At 41.0% G+C, this 20,621-nt stretch overlaps 1 protein-coding gene across 1 annotated transcript in view; it reads right to left on the bottom strand.

Moving 5' to 3' along the window:
• The window catches only part of ECPAS (Ecm29 proteasome adaptor and scaffold), a 61,058-nt gene that overhangs the window by 7,185 nt on the left and 33,252 nt on the right, over positions 1-20,621 (bottom strand). The window contains exons 22-43 of the mRNA XM_029965371.1: positions 20,235-20,407; positions 19,676-19,777; positions 17,780-17,903; positions 16,688-16,833; positions 15,573-15,627; positions 14,673-14,787; positions 13,670-13,735; positions 13,380-13,497; positions 11,287-11,454; positions 10,376-10,455; positions 9,516-9,621; positions 8,916-8,963; positions 7,823-7,944; positions 6,620-6,770; positions 5,681-5,746; positions 3,738-3,827; positions 3,194-3,260; positions 2,459-2,550; positions 2,299-2,365; positions 1,900-2,091; positions 761-969; positions 260-303 (exon numbers count right to left, since the gene is read on the bottom strand). Coding sequence (XP_029821231.1) covers positions 260-303; positions 761-969; positions 1,900-2,091; positions 2,299-2,365; positions 2,459-2,550; positions 3,194-3,260; positions 3,738-3,827; positions 5,681-5,746; positions 6,620-6,770; positions 7,823-7,944; positions 8,916-8,963; positions 9,516-9,621; positions 10,376-10,455; positions 11,287-11,454; positions 13,380-13,497; positions 13,670-13,735; positions 14,673-14,787; positions 15,573-15,627; positions 16,688-16,833; positions 17,780-17,903; positions 19,676-19,777; positions 20,235-20,407 — 2,401 coding nt within the window. The remainder of the gene's footprint in view (positions 1-259; positions 304-760; positions 970-1,899; positions 2,092-2,298; positions 2,366-2,458; positions 2,551-3,193; positions 3,261-3,737; positions 3,828-5,680; positions 5,747-6,619; positions 6,771-7,822; positions 7,945-8,915; positions 8,964-9,515; positions 9,622-10,375; positions 10,456-11,286; positions 11,455-13,379; positions 13,498-13,669; positions 13,736-14,672; positions 14,788-15,572; positions 15,628-16,687; positions 16,834-17,779; positions 17,904-19,675; positions 19,778-20,234; positions 20,408-20,621) is intronic.

The raw sequence follows: 20,621 nt of genomic DNA, 5'->3' as shown, positions 1-20,621 counted from the left end.
CTCAACATCATCTTCCTCCCTAAATCAACCACTTCTGTAGGTCTCTCTGAAGCACCACTTGCCCCTCCCAGCTTTCAGCAGTGACCCATACACTGATATGCAAAGTGGAGAAGGACTTCTCACATGCTGATAGCAGATCAGAATGGCAATCACAAACTTTCCAGAGTCTCTTAGCACTCCATTAGGCAGTAACACCGTGTAACAACCTCCTTTTTGAGATCTCAGATCCCGAGGGAACCATCTCATTCAAGACACTTACCTGCAGGCAGAGACAACAGTGGCAATGGCCTTTAACAGTTCCTCCTGCAATGAGTAAAACAGACACACAGTCAAATGGCAGTCCTGCCACACAGGGGAAACCTTTGTACTCTGTTGCAAGAAGTAGTGGGGAAATATGCCCATGACACCAATTGAGAGAAGCAATGTCTGTCTGTTTCCTCCTATTCCTGTTGTAGAGGCTGCAAAGGACTAGGCTTCCACTCTGCACTGAACTGGCAGCAGAAAGGGGCCTTGCAGTGCCTCTGAGCACATGCTAGTACCCCTCAAAGCTAGAATATGGTGCAGTTGAAGTAGTCTAACTCCTAAAACAACCTCCTTATCTTCCCTGTTATTTGTGTCATCTGCTAAATGCAGGGCAAAAGGCAGACTCTGTAAGTTCTCACAGGTGCTGCTCTGCAGCACAGAACATTGTATTTCCTGACTCAAGGGCCACGTGGTACTGGGCTCACAGTGATCCATGAGCTGACAGTTTCCTCTTTACCTTCCCAGTCCAGGTTCTCCCTGGTAGGCCTTGCAGCAGCGCGGAGAGCACCATTCCCAGATGTGGCGGCACAAGGGAGCCTGTCTGCTTGGCAATTGATGCCATGGCAGCTGCTCCCTGGGCTTTCATCTTCCAGGACTGAGACTGCAGAGCCTTCTGGGTGATGGTTATCAACTCCTGCATATACAGTCTGATGCCACCTTGAGTACCTGCACATCAAATGGAGGAAAACTGTAATTTTGCAACAAATCAAACAAAAATCTGATCTTATTAGGAAAAAAAACCAAAAACCAAACCCACAAACAACAACTCCCCAACCCCCACCACCCTAAAAACAAAACCCAAACAAGTAGTTACAGATTTCTCGGGGTTTTTGGCCATGAAACACATCAGAAAAGCCTACTTCAGGCAAAGGGGTGAAGAATTCCTCCCAGGCTAGTTGAAGATGGATTCACTTTCTAGGGGCTTCCAAAGAAAGTCTTTGGTGTGTGTCTAGACATAGAGCTCAGCTCACTCCTTCCGTATAGCAAACACTAGACATTGTGTTAGCCTGTTCCTAAGGAATAGGATTTTTTTATCTTCTCAAGAACAGGTCACTAGAAAACCTTTTTGCAGCTCCCGGTGACTGAGGGACCAGATCTGAAATCACATCACAGAAGGAGCCAGCAAAAAAATTCTATCATGCATCCAGATCTTCCTCTACAGAAAGAACAGCCCTTTTATAGCATAGATTCATTCATTAAAGTTAAAACCACAGGTATTACCAGAGAGATCTCCAACCAGAGACACAGGCTCTGTAACTTTAGAGTGTGTCTCAGCCCTTAAAGGCTAGCATCAAAATTTCCAAAGATGTCCAGATATCTGCACCACGATCAAGGCCATATTACAGTGTCTCACAATCTTAAAATACTTCTTCCAACTCTGTCTGTCCATCCTTGTGATCAACACGCTTGTAATTATTTTATATACAGCCAGAGAAGCTAACCTTCATCCAAGAATTTTCAGCAAGGAAGAAAATGGAGAAAAATCTTCCCAAATCTTACTCCCAAAACTCTATTTTCCAAAATAGAATTCCAGAAGGCATGGTATTTCTTGCCCCATGTTTCCCCAAAAGCTTTACAAATCTTAACACAACTTACCAGGTACATTTTCCTGCCAAACTTCAGTCCACAGGGCAGAATTCTCTTTCTCTCCTTTCTCTTCTTCAGGAACCTCATGCATTCCAAGAAAAGCCAATGGCAGCACATGCTTGGCATGGTTCTTGAGTACATCTGGGCTATAGCGTCCCACAGCATGCACAGTTAAAGCACAGCCTGCTCTGTAAACTGGCTCTGAAGGAGCAAAACAAGCCACATTATGACTGGGAAGCAGGAGTATCCTTTTAACTGCTTGGTCTGCCTCTTAGGAAGCACAGTAAGGCACAGTATTGTATACCAATGCATAGGAATTACTCAGCCAAGCATCCCAATATAGAAACGTTTCTTTACTACCTTTTGCCAGGAACATTTTCTGCACTGAATACTCCAAAAGCAACGTACCTTCCTTTTCCATGTACCAACTGCTGAGTTTGTGCAGCAGCTTCTCAGTGCTACTGTCCCGGGAAGTCTGTAACAGGGAAGGGACTCAAATCACTCCCACACTTCAAAAAAACCCACCAGCAAAAGAGCAGGATAAAACCTAAAACCAACCCCAACTCACCCGGACTAGATGCCCCATAGCAAAGGCAAAGGACTTCTGTACCACGCTGTTGCGGTCAGTCAGGCCACTAAGTAGCGCGCTCATAAGTTTGCCTGTTGGAAGAGACTTTGCTTTCTCAAAAGTATCATGTTTTATTGCTATGGCAAGAATTACAATAGCCTGAACTTATGCGTTTTTTTTCCTCACTGCATATTTGTGAGGTTATAGGTCTGTCTGGTCCTCATGCTTAAACCAGTGCTAGTGTTTTGCACACCTTGACTGATAATGTTCCTATACGTGAGCACCCAGCTGATCATGCTTTCGGCTTTATTTCTATTTCACAGCACAAAGGCGACCTTCTTTCTACTATCAAATCACAATAAATTGCAAAAAGGAGACCCAATGAGGCAAAGTCCTTGTTTATGGTGCTCCCATAGCTCAAGTTGAGGAACAAATGCTTATTGACAGTGAAGCACTAACACAGGGATTGTTAGTCTGCTCCAAGAGAGTTGAGAGATATTTTTGTCTGTTCCTGCTGGGTGCCAGTGAATTCCCTCAACTCCTTCCTCTGCCTCTTCCACCTTGGTGAGGTACTTAACACCCCCAGGACCCACTCCCTCAAACAAAAAAGGTAACTTCAAACAGCTCTCTGAGCAAGATACACATGTAAAGATCATTCATGTGATAAAATCAAGGGAGGAAATACCACAGCAACAAAAAGCACCTGTAAAACCTGACACTGGAAACAAACCTTACCTGAATAAGGTGTTAAGTCTTGAGGGCACTGTGTGGTTAATGACACAATCACACTGGCACAGCCTCCCTGGAAGATTGCAAAGGAAAACAAAGGGAAGATAAAACAGTATTAGCTCCTGGTTATTACTGTTAATACTTGCTGGAGTACTATATGCATTTGTATGACCTGATCTAGACCCACTCAGCCTCTACCCTGATAGGCCAAGGGTTGACACAGTAAAACAGGTTGTAAAAAATGAATGACAAGAATTGAATTAGAAAGTGAAAAAGGACCCACACTCAAGACACATGGTCCTGGAAGATTTACAATCAAGAATAACCTTCTGCACTCAAGTGTCACAGCAGCCATGTAGTCCAGGGGAGGTTAGGGCAGCACACCTTCAGAAAAGTGATGTAGTGGGTTGGGACTCAGATGAAAAATTATTCCATTTGGAGATGAAGGGAATACAGAGAATTGTCAATGTAAATACGGTTCTTTTGACTATGTCTTTTAAAGTGACAGCTTGGTCTCATTCATACTGAACTATTAAAACCAAAGACATACCTTTGTGCCAAGGCCTACTCCACTTTTGATCAGTTCACAAAGACGAGGAACCAGTTCACCCAGGACGGACACATCCAAATACTGCAAGCTCTAGAGAAAGGCAAGGGATGAGAAAGAGGGGAAAAAATGAAAAAACAAAAACAAAAAGGTAATGGTGGCAGATTTAAGCTGGTGTACTGAGACTGCCTCAGCACTAACAGCTGGTCCTCAGCTGAACTGTGAGTTTGCTGCACTATGAGAAGAAGCCACCACAAAGTGGCTTCCACCACACAGAGCTTCTCTTGTCCCACCTGTCTGCTGAGCTGACCTGGCTAAAATCATCATTTGCTGGAATTGATGTACTCCTGCACTCCAACCCTGAAAGTAACAACTAGCAAGAACTCATTTTGGAGAGAGAAAGAGCTGTAGAGGTGTGCTTATCTCAGGACAAACCCCAACATTTCCCCAACTGTCTGAAACCAGAAAGCAGCAACATATCCAAACTAGACAATGAAATGAAACCAGCCAAGACAGTTTTTAAACAGGTCAAGACAAATAAGTTGTATAAGTGACATAAGGGTACAAGAGGGATATTACTGGTATAATTTCTAACCTGCTATACTTAAAAATGCCACTGGGCAAAAATAGAAAGCCTCATGTTACCAGCACACTGTCTGCAGAGGGGAGATCCAATCTCTAGCAAATTCAAGGATCGCATACTAAATGAAGGCAACTCTTTCTGAGCTTCAGAAGTCAGATCAGTTGTTACTGCCACCTCTGCCATTGGTAATACTCCAGTGGGAGTATTCCCTTCATATATATATGAAGGGAATACTCCATATAATCTCTCAGCCAGCCCCAGAATATAGAGAAGGTTGCTCATAAGCTAGGACATCTTCACACTACTCCAGAGAAGACATTACTATCTCTCCCCTCCCCTAGGAAATCCCAATCAATAATCAGGGCACCACAACTGCTCCCTGAGAGCTGGTAGAGGAGAGGTATGTCCTGGAGGAGGGACAGCAGCAGCTGCTGCAGCCTGTGGGGTGGCAGTGAGGCACTTTTACATAGAGCCTTTCATTCCCAACCACTTTGCACACTATTTATAGAAAGGCTTTCAGCTGACACCAAAGCTCAGCTCCACATACTGTTTTGTACGAGAGGGCTCACTGTTCTTATTTTTCCATAAGGAGAATAAATAAAGAATAGCTCCGTTGGCTATGCTTCTCCTAAAACTTGCTCAGCAAACCCCTACCTGCCCACATGCCCCTGGCTGTTTGCAGTGCCTGAGCAGAAAAAAGGGATCTTTTCTTTGGGAAGGGGTAGATTCTTACAGAGGACATGTTGTTCCAGCAGGACAAATCCTCCAGCACAGCATTTGGGCATCAGCAACTCCTCCTCCAGCAGCAGGAAACTACAGTGCCAAACACCAGCAGCTGACTCTGCATTCAGTGATATCTACACTTTCCCTAAATATCTCCACCACCAAAGCATCAGCAAGGCCTAGGTAGGGATATCCAAGGCACCACAAGGCAATGGCTGAACAGCATTTGTGCCTTAAGAACAATGACTATCATCAGTTGGAGGCCCAGGTGAGAAGTTGGTTGTGGAATAGTGGGCCAGAGACGAAGACAAATGTTAGCTAGCATAATCCAGAACCAGTTGAGCCCCTATCCAAAGAAGAGCACTTGAAGGATGCCCTCTTCCTCAAAGTAGGCAGGTCTTCAGACGGAAAAACAATCCATTCAACTCCAAATGGAGCCAAGACTACTCACAACTGATCTGAGGAGCAAGCACTGGTGGCAGGATGAAAAGTCAGTACATGAAAAAGGAAGTGGACAGCCACATGGAGATGTGATAATAAAATGAACACTGTAGAGGTATTCTGTAAAGCTCCCATTTAAATTCCTACTCTTCTCCTACAACATATTTTACACTGGAATCCTTCTGAAACAAGAACTTACCATGTTAATGGTTTCCATCATGGGAGATGACTTAACAGCACTAAGTCTGGCATTATCCATTGCAGTCTGAAAAAAAAAACAACAAAAACCACCAAAAACCAGTAAAAAACCCCAAGCAAAACAAAATGTAAATGCAACATGAAAACAGTGGAAAGGGCAACATCAGCTGTAACTCACTACCTCACACCACTTCAGATGCATACAGACAGAAAGCAATTATGCCTACAGTCCATGAATGTTCCCCTTTCAGATGAAGACAGATGTTCTAGCTGGAGTACAGGAGCTAAACCATGCAGTTCTGATATCACATGAATGAGGAAAAAAACCAACAGATAGAAGGAAAGATGGAGAGAGGGGAGAGGGGGGGGAAAAAATCCCACTCTGAACTACTGTTCACTCTCTTCTCATTTGCAAAGTGCTAAGTTTTACCCTTTTCCCTCTCCACAATGAAATAAGCTAAATTTGCTTCTGAATAGTGGGTTTCTACCACTTCCTCAGAAGACTGTATTGATAAATTAATATGGTTCTTTGAGAAAGATTAAAGGATACCATGCTGACAACATCCACCTCCAGCACACTTCGCTATTGTATACCTTCTAATTTAAGTTAAAAGAAGTCCTGAAGTTAATCCCTTGGGAAAAACAGCAGTGACATTTGACAACAGCTTTTACTAAGATTGTTTTTTACTTTCTGAAATGTGTAGTGGTCTAGGGAATAATAAAAAAAAAAAACAAAAAGAAAAAAAACCACAATCCTTCAAAAAACCTCCCACATTTGTCCAGTAATATTGCAATGATCAATTTAGTAATTTAATAGTTATTTCTCTTTGCATCTTTGAACACCTCTCAACTAGATCTGCTATTTTTCTGTTTACTGAATGAAGCTTAAATCTTTGTTATCTCTGTTCTGTTGATACTTTCCCATTATAGCTGCACTTACTTTCTCTTGATCTGTTGCAGAAAAACTCAAATAATTGAGGACTTGAGGCTCCAGCACACTCAAGGATTCCAGCAGGGCTGGGATAAGTTTTGGTGCATGAGGTTTCAGCATAGATCCAGCACTTTTACTGATTTTCACTAGAGTGTTAATGCTGGAAAAAAAATTAAAGGGAAGGTCAAAAGAGAAACACACAGACTGAACTGGTCTACTGTGATCCAGATGCAACAATATAAACCTACCTGCAAACAAAAGTATGTGTATTTTTCTGCTTAAGCAAAGTCATAACCTAGCCCTGAGCTTCCAACTGATGTTCGAAGCCAAACTCTGGCCAAAGTAAACAAAGAGACAGTACTGCAGACAGATGTACAAAAAAATAACACATTCTCATGTTTTAAAGAAGTGCTGGGCACTGCAGAGACATCCATTGTTTCTGTCCAAGAAAAAATGAGTTCACAATGATCTATTCAAATCCCACTTGTCAATTGCAGACCGACCAAGTCTCTCATGCTGCATTTTGACAAAGGGTTTTCATATATTCAGAAGGGATGAAAAAAACCTCAGGAAATATTCACTATCATTTGTTAGGAGCTGTCTTACCTTACTAGTAAGTATTTTTGCAAAGACCAGCTAGCTACACTCCAAGTCTGAGCCACTGAGCTACACCCCAGTTTTTCTGTCTTTCAAGCAAATGAAGGAGTAAACAAAGTTACAAATTGATAAGCATATAAAGTCCCTACACATCAAAGGACCTTGAACTGTTACAAGACATAAAATGTATTTGAACAGCATGACCAAATGCGGTCTCATCTGGGATGTGAACTGTCAATACTCACAACCAGTTGTGAAATCAGACCTGGCTGTTTGAAGAACTACCATGGGATTTTTCGTTTGCATGCAGAACAGATATGCCAGTCCCAAAGGACAGCTTTAGCAGAGCACACAGCTTGCAGATCAGTTTGCTGTGAAAAAAAACTTCCTGGTGGGAACTGAACCTGGGCATTTGCAGAGAGGCCAGATACTGTCAAAGACAGGCAGAGTTCTCAGAGCTGCTATTTAAACTCTGAGAGAAACGACTCAGCAGGAAAGTTCTTTTGGGAAACAACTCGTCACTTCAAACACAAAGAACATTCTGCAACTCGGCTGGGTCTCTTTGGGACAAATCAGGACACAACTCCCGGCAAACTTATATGATACAAAACTAACCTGAGAGATCGGACTTCAGCAACTGTGCTTACTATGCCTTTGTCCAGGAGACAAGGAAGTAACACAGCTATCGTCTTCTGACCTGCTGCTCCTTTAGAGGGATCACACATTTTCACACAGACCTGGGGACAGGTGAGAATCAGCGTTGCAAACATGTACAAACCTCCCCCTCAGATACATTAAAGCACTTCCTCCTTCAGTCAGAAGGCGGCAACAGCAACTAGAGAAACTGCTGAAAGCCAAAACCAGGCTGTTACACCTTCATCCTCCTCTCCAAAAGGTACTTAAATCCTAAGACACATCCCTAAAACAGGTTTCAACTACAGTCAGCTTCCAGAAAACGCATATTAAGAACCTAACAGGCCTTGACCTGAATCTGGATGAAGAGATGAATCAAATGATTTCTCAGCTAAGGACAGCCTATCTCAGCCACAGGGATTCAACCATTCCACAGGGTAGAGCAGCAAGTGCCAGATCAGAACAGATTCTGCAATTGCAACATTTTGTGACAACATTTTTGGACCAGATCCTCACTTGTAGCATTAAAATGTCATGCATTGTGAAGGCTGTGATTTCAAATAATGTGACTTTTTTACAGGACTACCAAACAAAATATTAAGGGATATGTGTACTACATCCAATAAATCTTGTCAGTAACGGCACTAGACAGTGAAGAACATATTCCATTATTCTGTTGCATACCACTGAGGTTCTACCAGGCTTGGTCAACTAGATGAGTCAGCCTAGGTCAACTGCTGAAGTTAAAAGAAATCCTACCCCTAAATGAGGAAAAACCGGCAAAGACTAAAAAACCCCAGTTCATTTTATCCTTCCTTTGCTTGTACAGAACTTAACATCACATTATCCACAAGCAACAGAACTTCACCAAGATCAACAAAAGTACAGGGCAGTATGTGGTGATGCTTATCTAGGGCTATTCAGATTTTCACAACTGCATCTTACATTAGAGACCTTTTCAAGATAACAGACTATGGTAAACAAGTACTCCTGCAGATACGACAGTGAACAATTACCTGACATCATAACCATACATGCCTGGCTACATGTGCATATGATGAAATAAGAGTTTTACCTTGCTCAAAGTTTTTAGGGCTAGTTCTGCTGCCTTTCGCACAGTCTCCTAAAAGAGAAGTCAACAATCATTGCTGCTATTTTTATTTCTTCTATAGAATGATTAATATTAATTGAGAAGTGTAACACTAGTACTGACACACCTATCTTCATGGCCAATACTTAATATAACATCTTTAAAAGAAATTTTGGCTTTGGTCCATCTGAATATCTGGTACAATTAACACATTAACACAGATCAAACCTAGAAGGACCCCAAGACTCTGACTTCATATATGCAAGTCATACACAAGCAGCCCAAAATAAATGTTTCTATATTCAATTGTTAAGGAAATACTTGGGAACTATTTTATATCCAGGAAAAATCCTGAATCATCAAGAATAAGCACAGTAGGAACAAAACCCAACATTTCAAATACAGAATTTCCAAGGTGGCATGGAAATTTTAACTGCAAGGAGCTTGAATTTCTTCTGCTTAATACTCAAAACTCCCACTTGCTTCAAGTTGACTTGTCAGGGAATCTCTCTTTGAACATCTCAGAGCTTGATCACTGTACCACTTTTGGTTGGAAGATTCCTGTTCAATTCTCAGTTCCATTACCTTAATGTCATCTTGCACTCTGAACAGGATTTCCCAGATCTCTGGAAGCTTGTCTATAATGTCATCCAAAGGTCTTCCTCTTAGTAAGTCATTTAGTGCCAGACAGCTGCAAACAAGGAATTTTATTTCTTTCACACAGCATACTTAACTTGATATAGGTATATACATAGCTATGTTTATAAATATAAGTAAATGGTTAAAAAAATGACAACCGTTTCACATTCTTTATTTTCCCTAAACCCTAAATCTACTCTATCAAAAGATCATCTCCTTTAGCAGAGAAAAAAATGTTCAGTCATTCAGGTAAAACCTGAAATCACTGATAGCAAATGAAAAAGGCTCTGCTGTGGTGAAAATTGCTATTGCAAACATTCCAGTTATAAAATTGTTTTAGATTTCTTCTCTGTAAGTACAGGATAAGAAGAAAACAAAATGGTATAAAGTCTGGAATTGAAATTAAAATGAAAGTTTTCAATAGAGTGTCACCACAAACTATTAAAAACAAAAAGCGGTTTATTAAAAATGGCATCCTGCTGCCAAATATGCAATTGTCATATTGACAATTCTAAGAGAAAGCAATATTTCAGGACCAAGGATAGGCAAGAACTTTTTGACCAGAAAACTCATTCTTCAAACGTTGCTTAGTATCAAGCTACATGCAATGAAAGATTTTAGGCTCAGTTACACAAATAGCTTCAAAATTGTATCACGCTTCAAAGGCAAGCTACAAAGCTGGCCTCTATCTTGATGAATGGATGTGTCCTCTTTCCCCTCTCAGCTTCTCCAGGCTAATAAGTTTATGGTGAAGAAGAGAAAATAACAGAGTTCAAAGACAAATCTAATACTTTTTCTAGCAATACCTGGATTCCCTGATCCTCCACAGACTGCTTGTTAAGTTACTGATCAAATCCTCGAGAATTTCCTTCATGTACTTATCAACCTATTATTAAAAAAGGGAAAAATCATGAAATAAGCATGGGCTATGCATCCTTGTCCTATAGTCTATAAAAAGAGAGTCCTTTTGTATAATACAACCTACTTTCAGCCACATCAGATGAACTACTTCTTGCCAGAGCTGTGCAAACTTACTCTAACTGTGCTTTAGACATGCCTTTCTCTGCACTGCTTGAGCACTTAAGCAGTTTCTCAAAGCCTTTACCAACTGCACTGTTAAAATGCAGCACCAAACATGTATTCCCATGAGAAGCAATTTTGCTTTGATGAGGGATCAGAGTGAATGATTTCACATTAAGAGCAGCTTTCCTAGGAGAAAATATTTGCAAACCCCATTCCAAGCCTTGCAGAACCTGAGCAAGGGCATCTTATGAAAATCACTTATTCCTGAAATATATCTGGGAAGAGTTCTCCTCAAACTGATGGAGCAGTCTCCCTCCATGGGCTTCCTCCCACTTACAAGTGGAGGAATTATATTTAGATGCTCTTGTTTAGGAAGGCATCTTAGGTCATAAGGATTCATGAAGAGCTTATCATAAGCAAGATCAAAGCAATATCAAAGTGTGGAAAGACTCCATTTTAAGTAAACCATAAATTTCAATACTTGCACAAACAAGGTCTGCAATATTGTTTCACATACGAGAGGCAGTGCAAAACCTCTGCGCATTGCCCAGCTCATCCATGGATTCACACACCTCCTTCTCTGTAGGACAGGACCTTAACCCTTTCTGCACAAGATCCAACTGCCCCAAGAGGATCTCTGACACACTGCTGGCTCGCAGCAAACGTACCACCCCCCACTGTACTGTTCACTCACCACAGACTTGTCAGTGACCAAGGCATTCCAAATGCTGGTCATTGCCTGTCGAATGCCCAAGTTGGGGTCAAACTGGTAGCGATAGAGCCGGGGAAGAAGTTGGGGCAAAAATGGAGCCAGCTGCTCTCCAGCCTTGGCAGCTATCACATTGAAACCAAAAGCTGCTCCCTGAAATGATGACAAAGGAGTATTTGTTAAACCACTCTGCTTACTCACTCAGTTACTGCTCCTGGGCAACCACAGTCAGGGGCAAACTTGACTGACGTAGTGTAGATTTAGACCAAATCAAAAGGACTAAAATGGTACTAGAATTGGCCCATCCTCAGTGCTACAGTACCAGTGATCTCAAGCATACAATCACACTCAGTAGACAACATAGTACTACTTCTCTCTCTTCTTCTTCTCTCCAATCTCTTCTCCTTCTCTCCAATCTTTATTTCAAGACACTGATTGACCTACCTCATTTGCAAAAGTGGTACTGGTAAATTAAAACTATGAAGATTTAAATATGTTCTTTCAAAAGATTCTTTGTCAGCAAAACTGGTGAAGCTGGGCCACTGCTTCCCTAAAACTCTGCTGCATTTATAAGAATTAGAATAACATAGGAATGGAAAAATTAAAAATAAAACAACTCCACTTTAGCTCTAGAATCTCAAATTTTTGAGGATTATAATTTTTCATCTGTCCATATTTACTTTAAACTCAAGCATTCTTCTATGATCTCTTGTTTCTCCAACTGTCAGTTCCACTGTCAATTCTAATACAGTGGAACTGATGCTTGCCTATGAAATCCCATGAGATTTTGCCAGATAGGCCAAGAAGAAATTACTCAATGCAGGCAGTGCAGTGACTGCCTCTAATGACTCATGTTTCCTGACTTGCAGTACTGAAAGCTGCCACTCAAAACCCCACACTAGGGATTTCACAGGACAGGATGTGCTGTCTGGGTTAGTTTAGTCAAGCAAGAGCAATAAAGCCACACTCTCCGTTATGACCCCTGCTGTGAAGAGCAAGAAGCTGGGGAAAGTAGAAGGAAAATGAAGGCATCACCTGCAAGGCCCTGAACAGCGGGCTCTGCCCAGCTCTTGTGGGGTTTAGAGCACAGGCTTTCAGATACTCCCTTCAACTTCAGTGACTTGGTAAATTCTTCAAATGCCAGAGCTCAGCATACACTTGCTGAGTGGATTTTCTGGACTCATCCTGGCTGATGAAATTCCACAAGGGTTAGGAAACTAACTATGTTCTATGTTCTCGTGCTTCTGAAGTCCTGGTGCAAAGACAAGGAAGCCTTGAAAGATGTTGCTGACTTGCCAGACTCTGGATTAAGGCTAGGACTTGTTTTTTGCACTAAGTGGTGTTGCCAGAGACTCAAAACCTTAGGTAGCAAGCATGGAAGAGCACAAAAAGTGCAGTATAGCAGAGGCAGCTACATGAGTCTTCTGCATGCAAGCACACAAAAGGTGCTCTTTCTGCTCCCAGAGACAGAATAAATTCTTCCATGCTTCTGTAAAGCTAGTGCAGAGAGTCCCCATGTTAAAGCTCTGAAGTATACTAAAATCTTCAAATTTATGATGCTTCTTTTTTCAGCAGGAAGTGGATCCCACAGTATTTTAGCTTTGTTTAAGGTCCCAGCAGCTTTAAAATATCAAAACTTCAGAACTTCAGTTAAAAAAGGATACTTTCAACAACAGTGCTTTTTAGCAACCGACTGCTGATTATTTTTTCCTCTGCCTCTTTGTGACTAGGGTCACTTTGGCATCTGAAAATTCATGCAGTTTTGAAAACATTATCACCATTTGAACACACTAAGACCTGTCTTCTAAGCACATTCAAAAAATAAAAGGAAAGGATCACAGTTGATTCAGAGGGGGACTTAGGATTATATGAACACTCGGATACCAATGTTTTGTAAGGATTTCAAGTAATCCTAATTTTTTTTCTCAGGCTGGTAAATTTGCCTTTGTCCTGACACCAAAGCATCAACACCCTCTCCATGCAGCTATCCATAAAACATGTAACCAAAGCCAGAGAAATGCAGTTGTTGATTCCAGAGTTCACAGTGGAATGGAAGTTGTATGAAAGCAGAGAATTACCTTCCGAGAATTCCACATGGCATGATGGTTGGCCAGGTTCATGAATTTGTACACCAGGTCTGGCTGATTAAGATCACTAGCCAGTGAACAAAGCTCCTTGTAGGTAGAAAGACCTTGACTTTAAAAAGCAGAAGGGAAATCAGTGTCACTATGTTTAGCTACACAAATACTACAATACCTAATAATTGAGAGAACAAGAAGGAGCAAAAAGCTCAGGAAGCAGATTTATAAGCAAAGGAATACTGTTTCAGCACTGACTGTGTCTGTATTGAAACTGTCAGTAAACTTACCCATCTGGGGTTTTGCTCAGACCACCCTGAAACACCACAGTTTCTCCAGTCATCTCATGTTTGGCTCTGATAGAAAAGAGGTCCAGTATTAGCTTTACCAAACTCTACCCTGGAACAGACTGCACACTATAGAACAAGGAATTTATTTTCCTTTATTAACTCAGTAAATTGACATTCTTTCAGTTCCAATCCCACAAAAGAACATCCAGTTGTGCAAAGCCATACACATTGCAACGCATATCATTAACCTATGTCATCTGTAATGTTAAGGAGAGTTGCAGCAAGTGAGAGTTTTGCTGTGCAGTCAGAAGGTAAAAAGTCAAAACACTGAATGTTGGATTTTTACTTCTGCTCAGACAGCCATATAATGGACTGCAAATCTCTATTTCAAAATATAAAAATACCATTCCCATTCATCTAGTTTCTTCCTGTTTACCACCAATGAATCTCTACACTACCAGCCTAGGTTTTTTCACAGTGGCCAAACCCACACCAGGTTAAGACAACAGTAGGCTGTTAAAGAGCATTTCCAGCACTGACCAACACAGAACTCATGGCTAGTGATTAAGACCAGCATTTTCCCCACTAAAGCTGACAAGTGACCATTAACAACACTTTCTCAGCAATAGGTGCATTCCAGGCACAAGCAAGTCCCCCTTCCGCAACATTCATGATGTGCAGAGCTGCTGCAAGTAGTCATTGTTCTCTGCAGTTACACAATGCAGCAAGGAGGAAATCTAATCAAACCCCAACTGATTTGAACTGCTTGAATCAGGACTGAAACATTATTTTGAAGCTTTGTGGAAAGGAACAAAACCAGAACAACTTCAGTCACAAAAAAAATCTAAGTTGAATTAAGAAATGTCCCAATTTGACTCTCTGGGAATGGATATTGGCTTGCCCTTGGCGACAAAACATCTCTTTCCACAAAAAAACAACACTTTTGTTCCCATAAAACACATAGCTCAGAGTACTCTCCCACAGTGTTCTGAGTTCACTGTACCTTTTCCCAGTCATAAGGGTATCAACAAGAGTAGTGACCAGCTCTTGCTGATCGTGTTCACTTCCCAGTTCATATATCAGCCCAAGACCTTTTGAAGCAACATCTTGACTAAGCTCTGCAAGAGATTTGACAAAGTAAAATTAAAGGTAAGCATGTAATTAAGCAGTACACAAATTTAAAAAAACAAGGTTCAACCAAAATCAATACATAGCAAACGCGGCACTGTACTGCGGTTCACAGCTCTCCATTTTAGAGCAGATCTAGTCTGTCAAGACACAAACTTTGCATTCTGAAGCAGCAATTTGTTCTGAAGGCATAAACCCCATGAAGTTAGGTGACATCTTCATGTAAATACTGTTACTGCAGGTTTTGACATAGCAAGGAAAGTTCCAAGAGCCAGAGATATTCTGACACGCTGATGGCACTCCAAGTCCAGCAACATTAATGGCAATAGTCTCTTCCACTTTGGTGAGATTTGCACAGATTGCTGGATGCCACCCTTTCCACTAGCTGCCATCAGAGGTAGCAAAATGTGCTAGTTTGAAGAGGTCTCAGAGTTCCTGTCCATGCAGAACTCTGTGATACACACCCTGTTGCCCAAAGCAGAGCAGAAGTAGCACCACTGAACAATTTCTGTTATTATAATCTGGAGGGGCAAAAGCAGAGAAATATTTGTGCTTGTTTACCAAAACACACAAAAAAGTTGTGCTTCTTATCTCTGCATGTGGTGCCTAGAAGAGAAATCATTCCTATTAACATCAGAAATGGGACTTTTCTACCTACAGTCATCTTTCTGACCGACAGAGAGGGTATAGTTGACTTTTTGCCTGTTCAAAGATTCCCCCCATTCTGTTAAAAGCCCATCAAAAGACACAACTCTTAAGATGTGATAGTACTTACCATCACTATCTGACAGAATTGAAACAAATGCACTTTGAATATCCTTGAGATGAGACTGTAAGATGAGAAAAGGGTCATTATTTTGGATCCTTTGTCTGGTCTCCAGGCAAGTTCCTAACAGATAAAAAGAGGCTACTCTATCAATGGAGCTGTTTATTTGACCTACACCTACGACAAGAACTGCCCTTCTTTTGTGATTAGTGAGTAACAGCCTGACTGATACTCACAAAAGGTAACAGCTAATGGTAGAGCACCTTTTTACAGCTACCATGTCATTACGAAGCCATATTTTATTTGCCTTGCCTAATACCTGGCAGCAGTGCATCGTAAATCTGCCTTGCAGCCAGATGGGGCCTTCTTCACCTTAAAACTAGTGAGTTTTGCTACCCCTCACAAGGTGCACTGTTTAGGTAAGTGTAATATGCAAAAGTTTTTACATGTAACAGCTTACATTTGCAAAGCACCTGTTGCCCCAAAGCTCTTTATCATTACCTGAAGAGCACACGATGGTTACATGGTCCCATTAGTCTCCAGTACCTCTATGCAGAGAGAGGACATTTTGGTTGGGAATGCATTATTAAGTCCCTGTATAGGACCTTTCACACTCTCTCATTACAGACAGGCACCTTAAATATGAGGCTTTCACCAAGGTGTACCAAAAATACACCATACATGAAGCACATCGTAACTGCTCCCAGGCACCAAAGTTGTGATAAACTATGTGAAACAAATTAGACCAGTTCTCCCCCTTCTTCCACTCTTAGATCTCCTTTTATGTTTTCCAAATATGAATCCTAGAAACTATACAGACACCAACCTCTTCTTCCCAAGGGAAGATGTACTGCTACTTCATCTTACAACAGCAATCTATGCTGAGCTTACTCTGACTTGAGTGCAAGTCAGATGTTTACAAAGGTGACAAACAGCCTTGTTCATCTGCCAGTTAGTCTGTTCCTCTATTCATAGAAGATAACCCATGACTCAAAAAGACCTCAATAAGGAGGGTACCAGCACTGGGGGAAAAGAGGCAGTGAAGGGGAAGAAAGGGACAGAAATGAGGCAAAAAGCAAAAATAGGGACAAGGAGCCAGTGCTAGGAAAAGGCATATTTCTTACCTTAATTGCTTTGTGTGTGCTCAGCTTCTTCACCATTGACAGAAGCCAGATGCAAGCTGCCTGCCTAGTGTGTGGGTTAGGGCTGATGATGTGCTTGTTCAAAATAAGGTCTAGGACCCAGGGAACCACATCATTCACTTTCAAATCTATATGAAAGAGAGAAACGTGGAGGGGAGAGGGGAGCTTTGAGAATCATTCATACCCATTTTTAATGACAAAATAACGTGCAGCAGCAATGAAAAACCTATTAAGTCCATGAGTACTCAGGTGACACCTCAATCTCTGCTTATTTAGGAAAAGCCTTCACTGGAGTCACTGGAAAGTATTTCTCCTACTAAAAACACTGTGTTCTCCTAACCCTTCATGAATGTGTTCCAGAGCCTGTGGCCAAGAAGAGCTACCATTTATATTGCCTAAGACTCAGGGTGCTACTTTTTTTTTTTTTGTAAGGACTCAAAAATTTCTGGAGCAATGGCAGGGTTCGGTATCTACCCCATGCTGTACATGCTCAGCTTTGTGTACACTAGAGATCTAAGACCACTCTCACAACATTAAAACACGTGTTTGCAGGTCTGAGGCTGATATTTACACCTGTCTGGTTTGAAGCTAGCATTTTCTCATGCTTGTATTCCAATAGTACACAACCTTAGCTCTTACACAGAATTTCTACATTTACTGCACAGAAATGCCATTTAATCATATCACTGGAAGGTGTTGGAAAAACACTTGCAATATAATTTTATAACTCTATTTTCCAGTGCAGGCTTCAAAATGTCACTTTAAAAGATTTGTGTATGCTAAGAACTAACCCAACATGGCAAACTAATGAGAAAAAATAAAAAAAATACAGAGTCAAGCAGCAATGAATTATGTTTCATTAAGAAGCTATTTAAACAGCCCACGACATAATGTCTTCTACCCTCTGAGCAGATGGACTTGAAGAGGTGAAATGACCTGTATATAATACCATATACAAACACAAAATGTCTCTTATGTCTACTGTTATAAACCAAACACCACAGAAGTGAAGTTATGGAGCCCAGTGTTAGTCCAGATGTTTCCCAAATCAGGCCCCACATCAGGAAAGCCTACCTGAAGGAGGGATATATTCCTCCTCTGTGACTGTCCATGCATCACGTGCAGCCACTGAGCTGGTTCCTACTGCAGCACTGGTAATGGCTTCACCAACTGTGAACTGCAGTTCTATTTGTTTGGCCTGAAAAACACATCAGGGCATTAAGGACAGTACTAACTAAACGCACATCAAAATTTTGGTAATTAATATACAAACACACAGTCCCTGTCCCAATCCCAATTTTCAGCACTAATTTGCAGTAAGATCACTATTTTGGTGAGCTTCTGACCCACTGAAATTGATGGAAAAAGCGGTCAAACTCTCCAAAATGAATGGTAAAAGCTAAAGTTTTCACATTTTTTTAAATCCATACCTCCTACAAAGTATTGAGTAGTCTCTGCAAAAGTTCAACTTAGTGAAAAGAAAGAACTGGATAGACAGGATGAAAACAAAACAGTTAGAATGAGACTGCCAGTGATTAACAAAAATTACTGTGGTTTTGTTAATAGTACGTAGTAGTAAGAGTCTCCTGTAATTCCATCCAGAAGCTGATCTCTTAAAAGATGTAGAAAACTCTTTTCACTTTAGAAGAATTCAGACAGTACTTTGTTTTGTTTCACTGTCCTTACACTATCCTCCAAGCCTTCAAGAACAGGATACGCAGAACTTTGTCACTTTCCTGTAATTATTTATGATGAACCTTGACTCATAAGAACTCATTTCCATGCCTGCTGAGTATCTTCTAGATTGCTTTCCTCACTCTCTGGAAGCACAAAATGTTCAGGCACTTGGAGAAGTAAGTCTTTAGCTTCCTGCCATCTAAGATAAATTGGATTTTTCAAGTACACCTTTTATAAAGGAAGTTGTAATGTCCCCCTGCAGTTACAGGAGAAAAACACAGCACTCAAACATCATTTTATGTTCATGTACGCAGTGCTCCTAGTATTCTAAGTATAGTGATAGGACAGTTGATTAATGTCTTGAAACTGAAAGAGTAGGTTTAGATTGGATATTAGGAAGAAATTCTTTACTGTGAGGATGGTGAGGCCCTGGCACAGGTTGCCCAGAGAAGTTGTGGCTGCCCCATCCCCGGAAGTGTTCAAGGCCAGGTTGGATGGGGCATAGAGCAACCTGGTCTAGTGAGAGGTGTCCCTGCCTATGGCAAGTGGGTTTGAACTAGGTGATCTCTAAGGTCCCTTCCAACTCAAACCATTCCGTGATTCTTGTTTGTTTGATTACATCAGATTGGAGGACTCAGCAAAATATACCTGTCTATACTCAACAGCTGCTTCTACAATGCAGAATCCTATGTCAGTATGAGCAGGGAAGAAAGGTAAAACAAGCTAAGTGAAGAACACTAAAAAAACTCCTTGATTATTTAATTTTGCTATTTGGCATATTGCAATATGTATAACAGCTCTGAAGTACTGTGCACTACAATGTATTAAGATGGAGAACAGATACATATACTCCTATAAACAAAGCTTCTAATTCAAGTGAGTAGTATTAGTTGATGTAGTTCAGACAAAAGAGGTGTACTTACATTACCTACTTTTAGGGTACACTTTTGAAGGCCAAAGTACAGACCTATGGCTTCATTACTATCAGATCTTAATATTTTACATATACAGTGTGTGAAAAAAAATCCATAATCCTCTTGAAGCAGAATGTGCGTTTTTCTCAGACTGTGGCAGAGACCGTGAATGCCAAGTTTTTAATCTGTGTGTAAAACACTGTGGCATAAAACATTTTAGCAGCCCAAAGTCTGCTCTCTATTTCAAGGCAGAATTAAAAAATCCAGAGGCACTATTACAAAAAGACAACTTCCCTTGTAAATGTGGCTCTAGAGTATATAAAAAGCATCCAAATAGAAATACGATAGTATAAAGGATAATACACTGACAGTGTCTCACCTCCACAGAATCCATTAAACCCTGCAACAGGAGCTTCTGGTGAGGAAAATCTTCATCTCCCACTGGGAAGTAACCTAATGTTTGTATTGCTCGTTCCTTCATCTTAAATACAAACAAAGAAAACAACACCATCACATAACCCTCCTGTAAATCCAGGAGATACATTTTAAACCCACTATTTTTCACCCTTACTGAAGTTCCGCTTAAGGTACTAGAAGTCACACATGCTAGTGGCTTATTAGATCAATCAGTACACCTCTCTTCCAAGACACAGGCCTCTGAGGATTATTTACAAGAAGGTACTCCCATTTTTCTTGAACTAAAATTGTGAGGATTCATATTTTCATCCCTTAAGCCCTTACTTACGACTACAGAAAGCACAAGTGATCAACTGCTAGACGATATTGCAAGAACCTTTAGCCTAACTTTGACTCACTAAAGCTAACAACAAACCTAATTCCCTTAAATAAGGTTGAGTTTGGCAGGGAATACATACACCTGGGGATGAAACATTCAAAAACATTCAAAAATGGATCATAACGCCACAAAAAAATCTTGCCTTATTTGTTTCCTTGCTAGAAGGGATCCGGGCCAATAAACTTTCAACAAGTTGTAGCTTTGTAAATCCTGTTCCTTCATTGGGAATTGGCAGGGGGCCATTCCTGCCAATCTCCCCAAGAGCCGTACAAGCAGCCACCACGAGGAAGGGAGAGGTGCTGTCCAGAAAAGAACCTACAGGAAAAAGCAAAACAGAACGACTCAAATTTATACTATTATTTAGCAGCAGGCAGGCACTTCTATTGTACCCATGCAAGAAGCAAAGCATTCATCTCCTCTAGAGCTGGTAGGAAGTGTTATGCTAGAACAAAATCAAAATGAAAGGAGATATTGAGAGGAACTGAAGCAGTGGCACTGCTCCTAATTGTGCTTTGTTGGTCTCTGAGTT

This window comes from Manacus vitellinus, unplaced genomic scaffold, assembly GCF_001715985.3.
Source record: "Manacus vitellinus isolate BGI_N305 unplaced genomic scaffold, ASM171598v3 scaffold_9_pilon, whole genome shotgun sequence".
NCBI lineage: Eukaryota > Metazoa > Chordata > Aves > Passeriformes > Pipridae > Manacus > Manacus vitellinus.
Note: the sequence above shows the minus strand (reverse complement) of the source record. Positions and strands in the feature narration are given on the sequence as shown.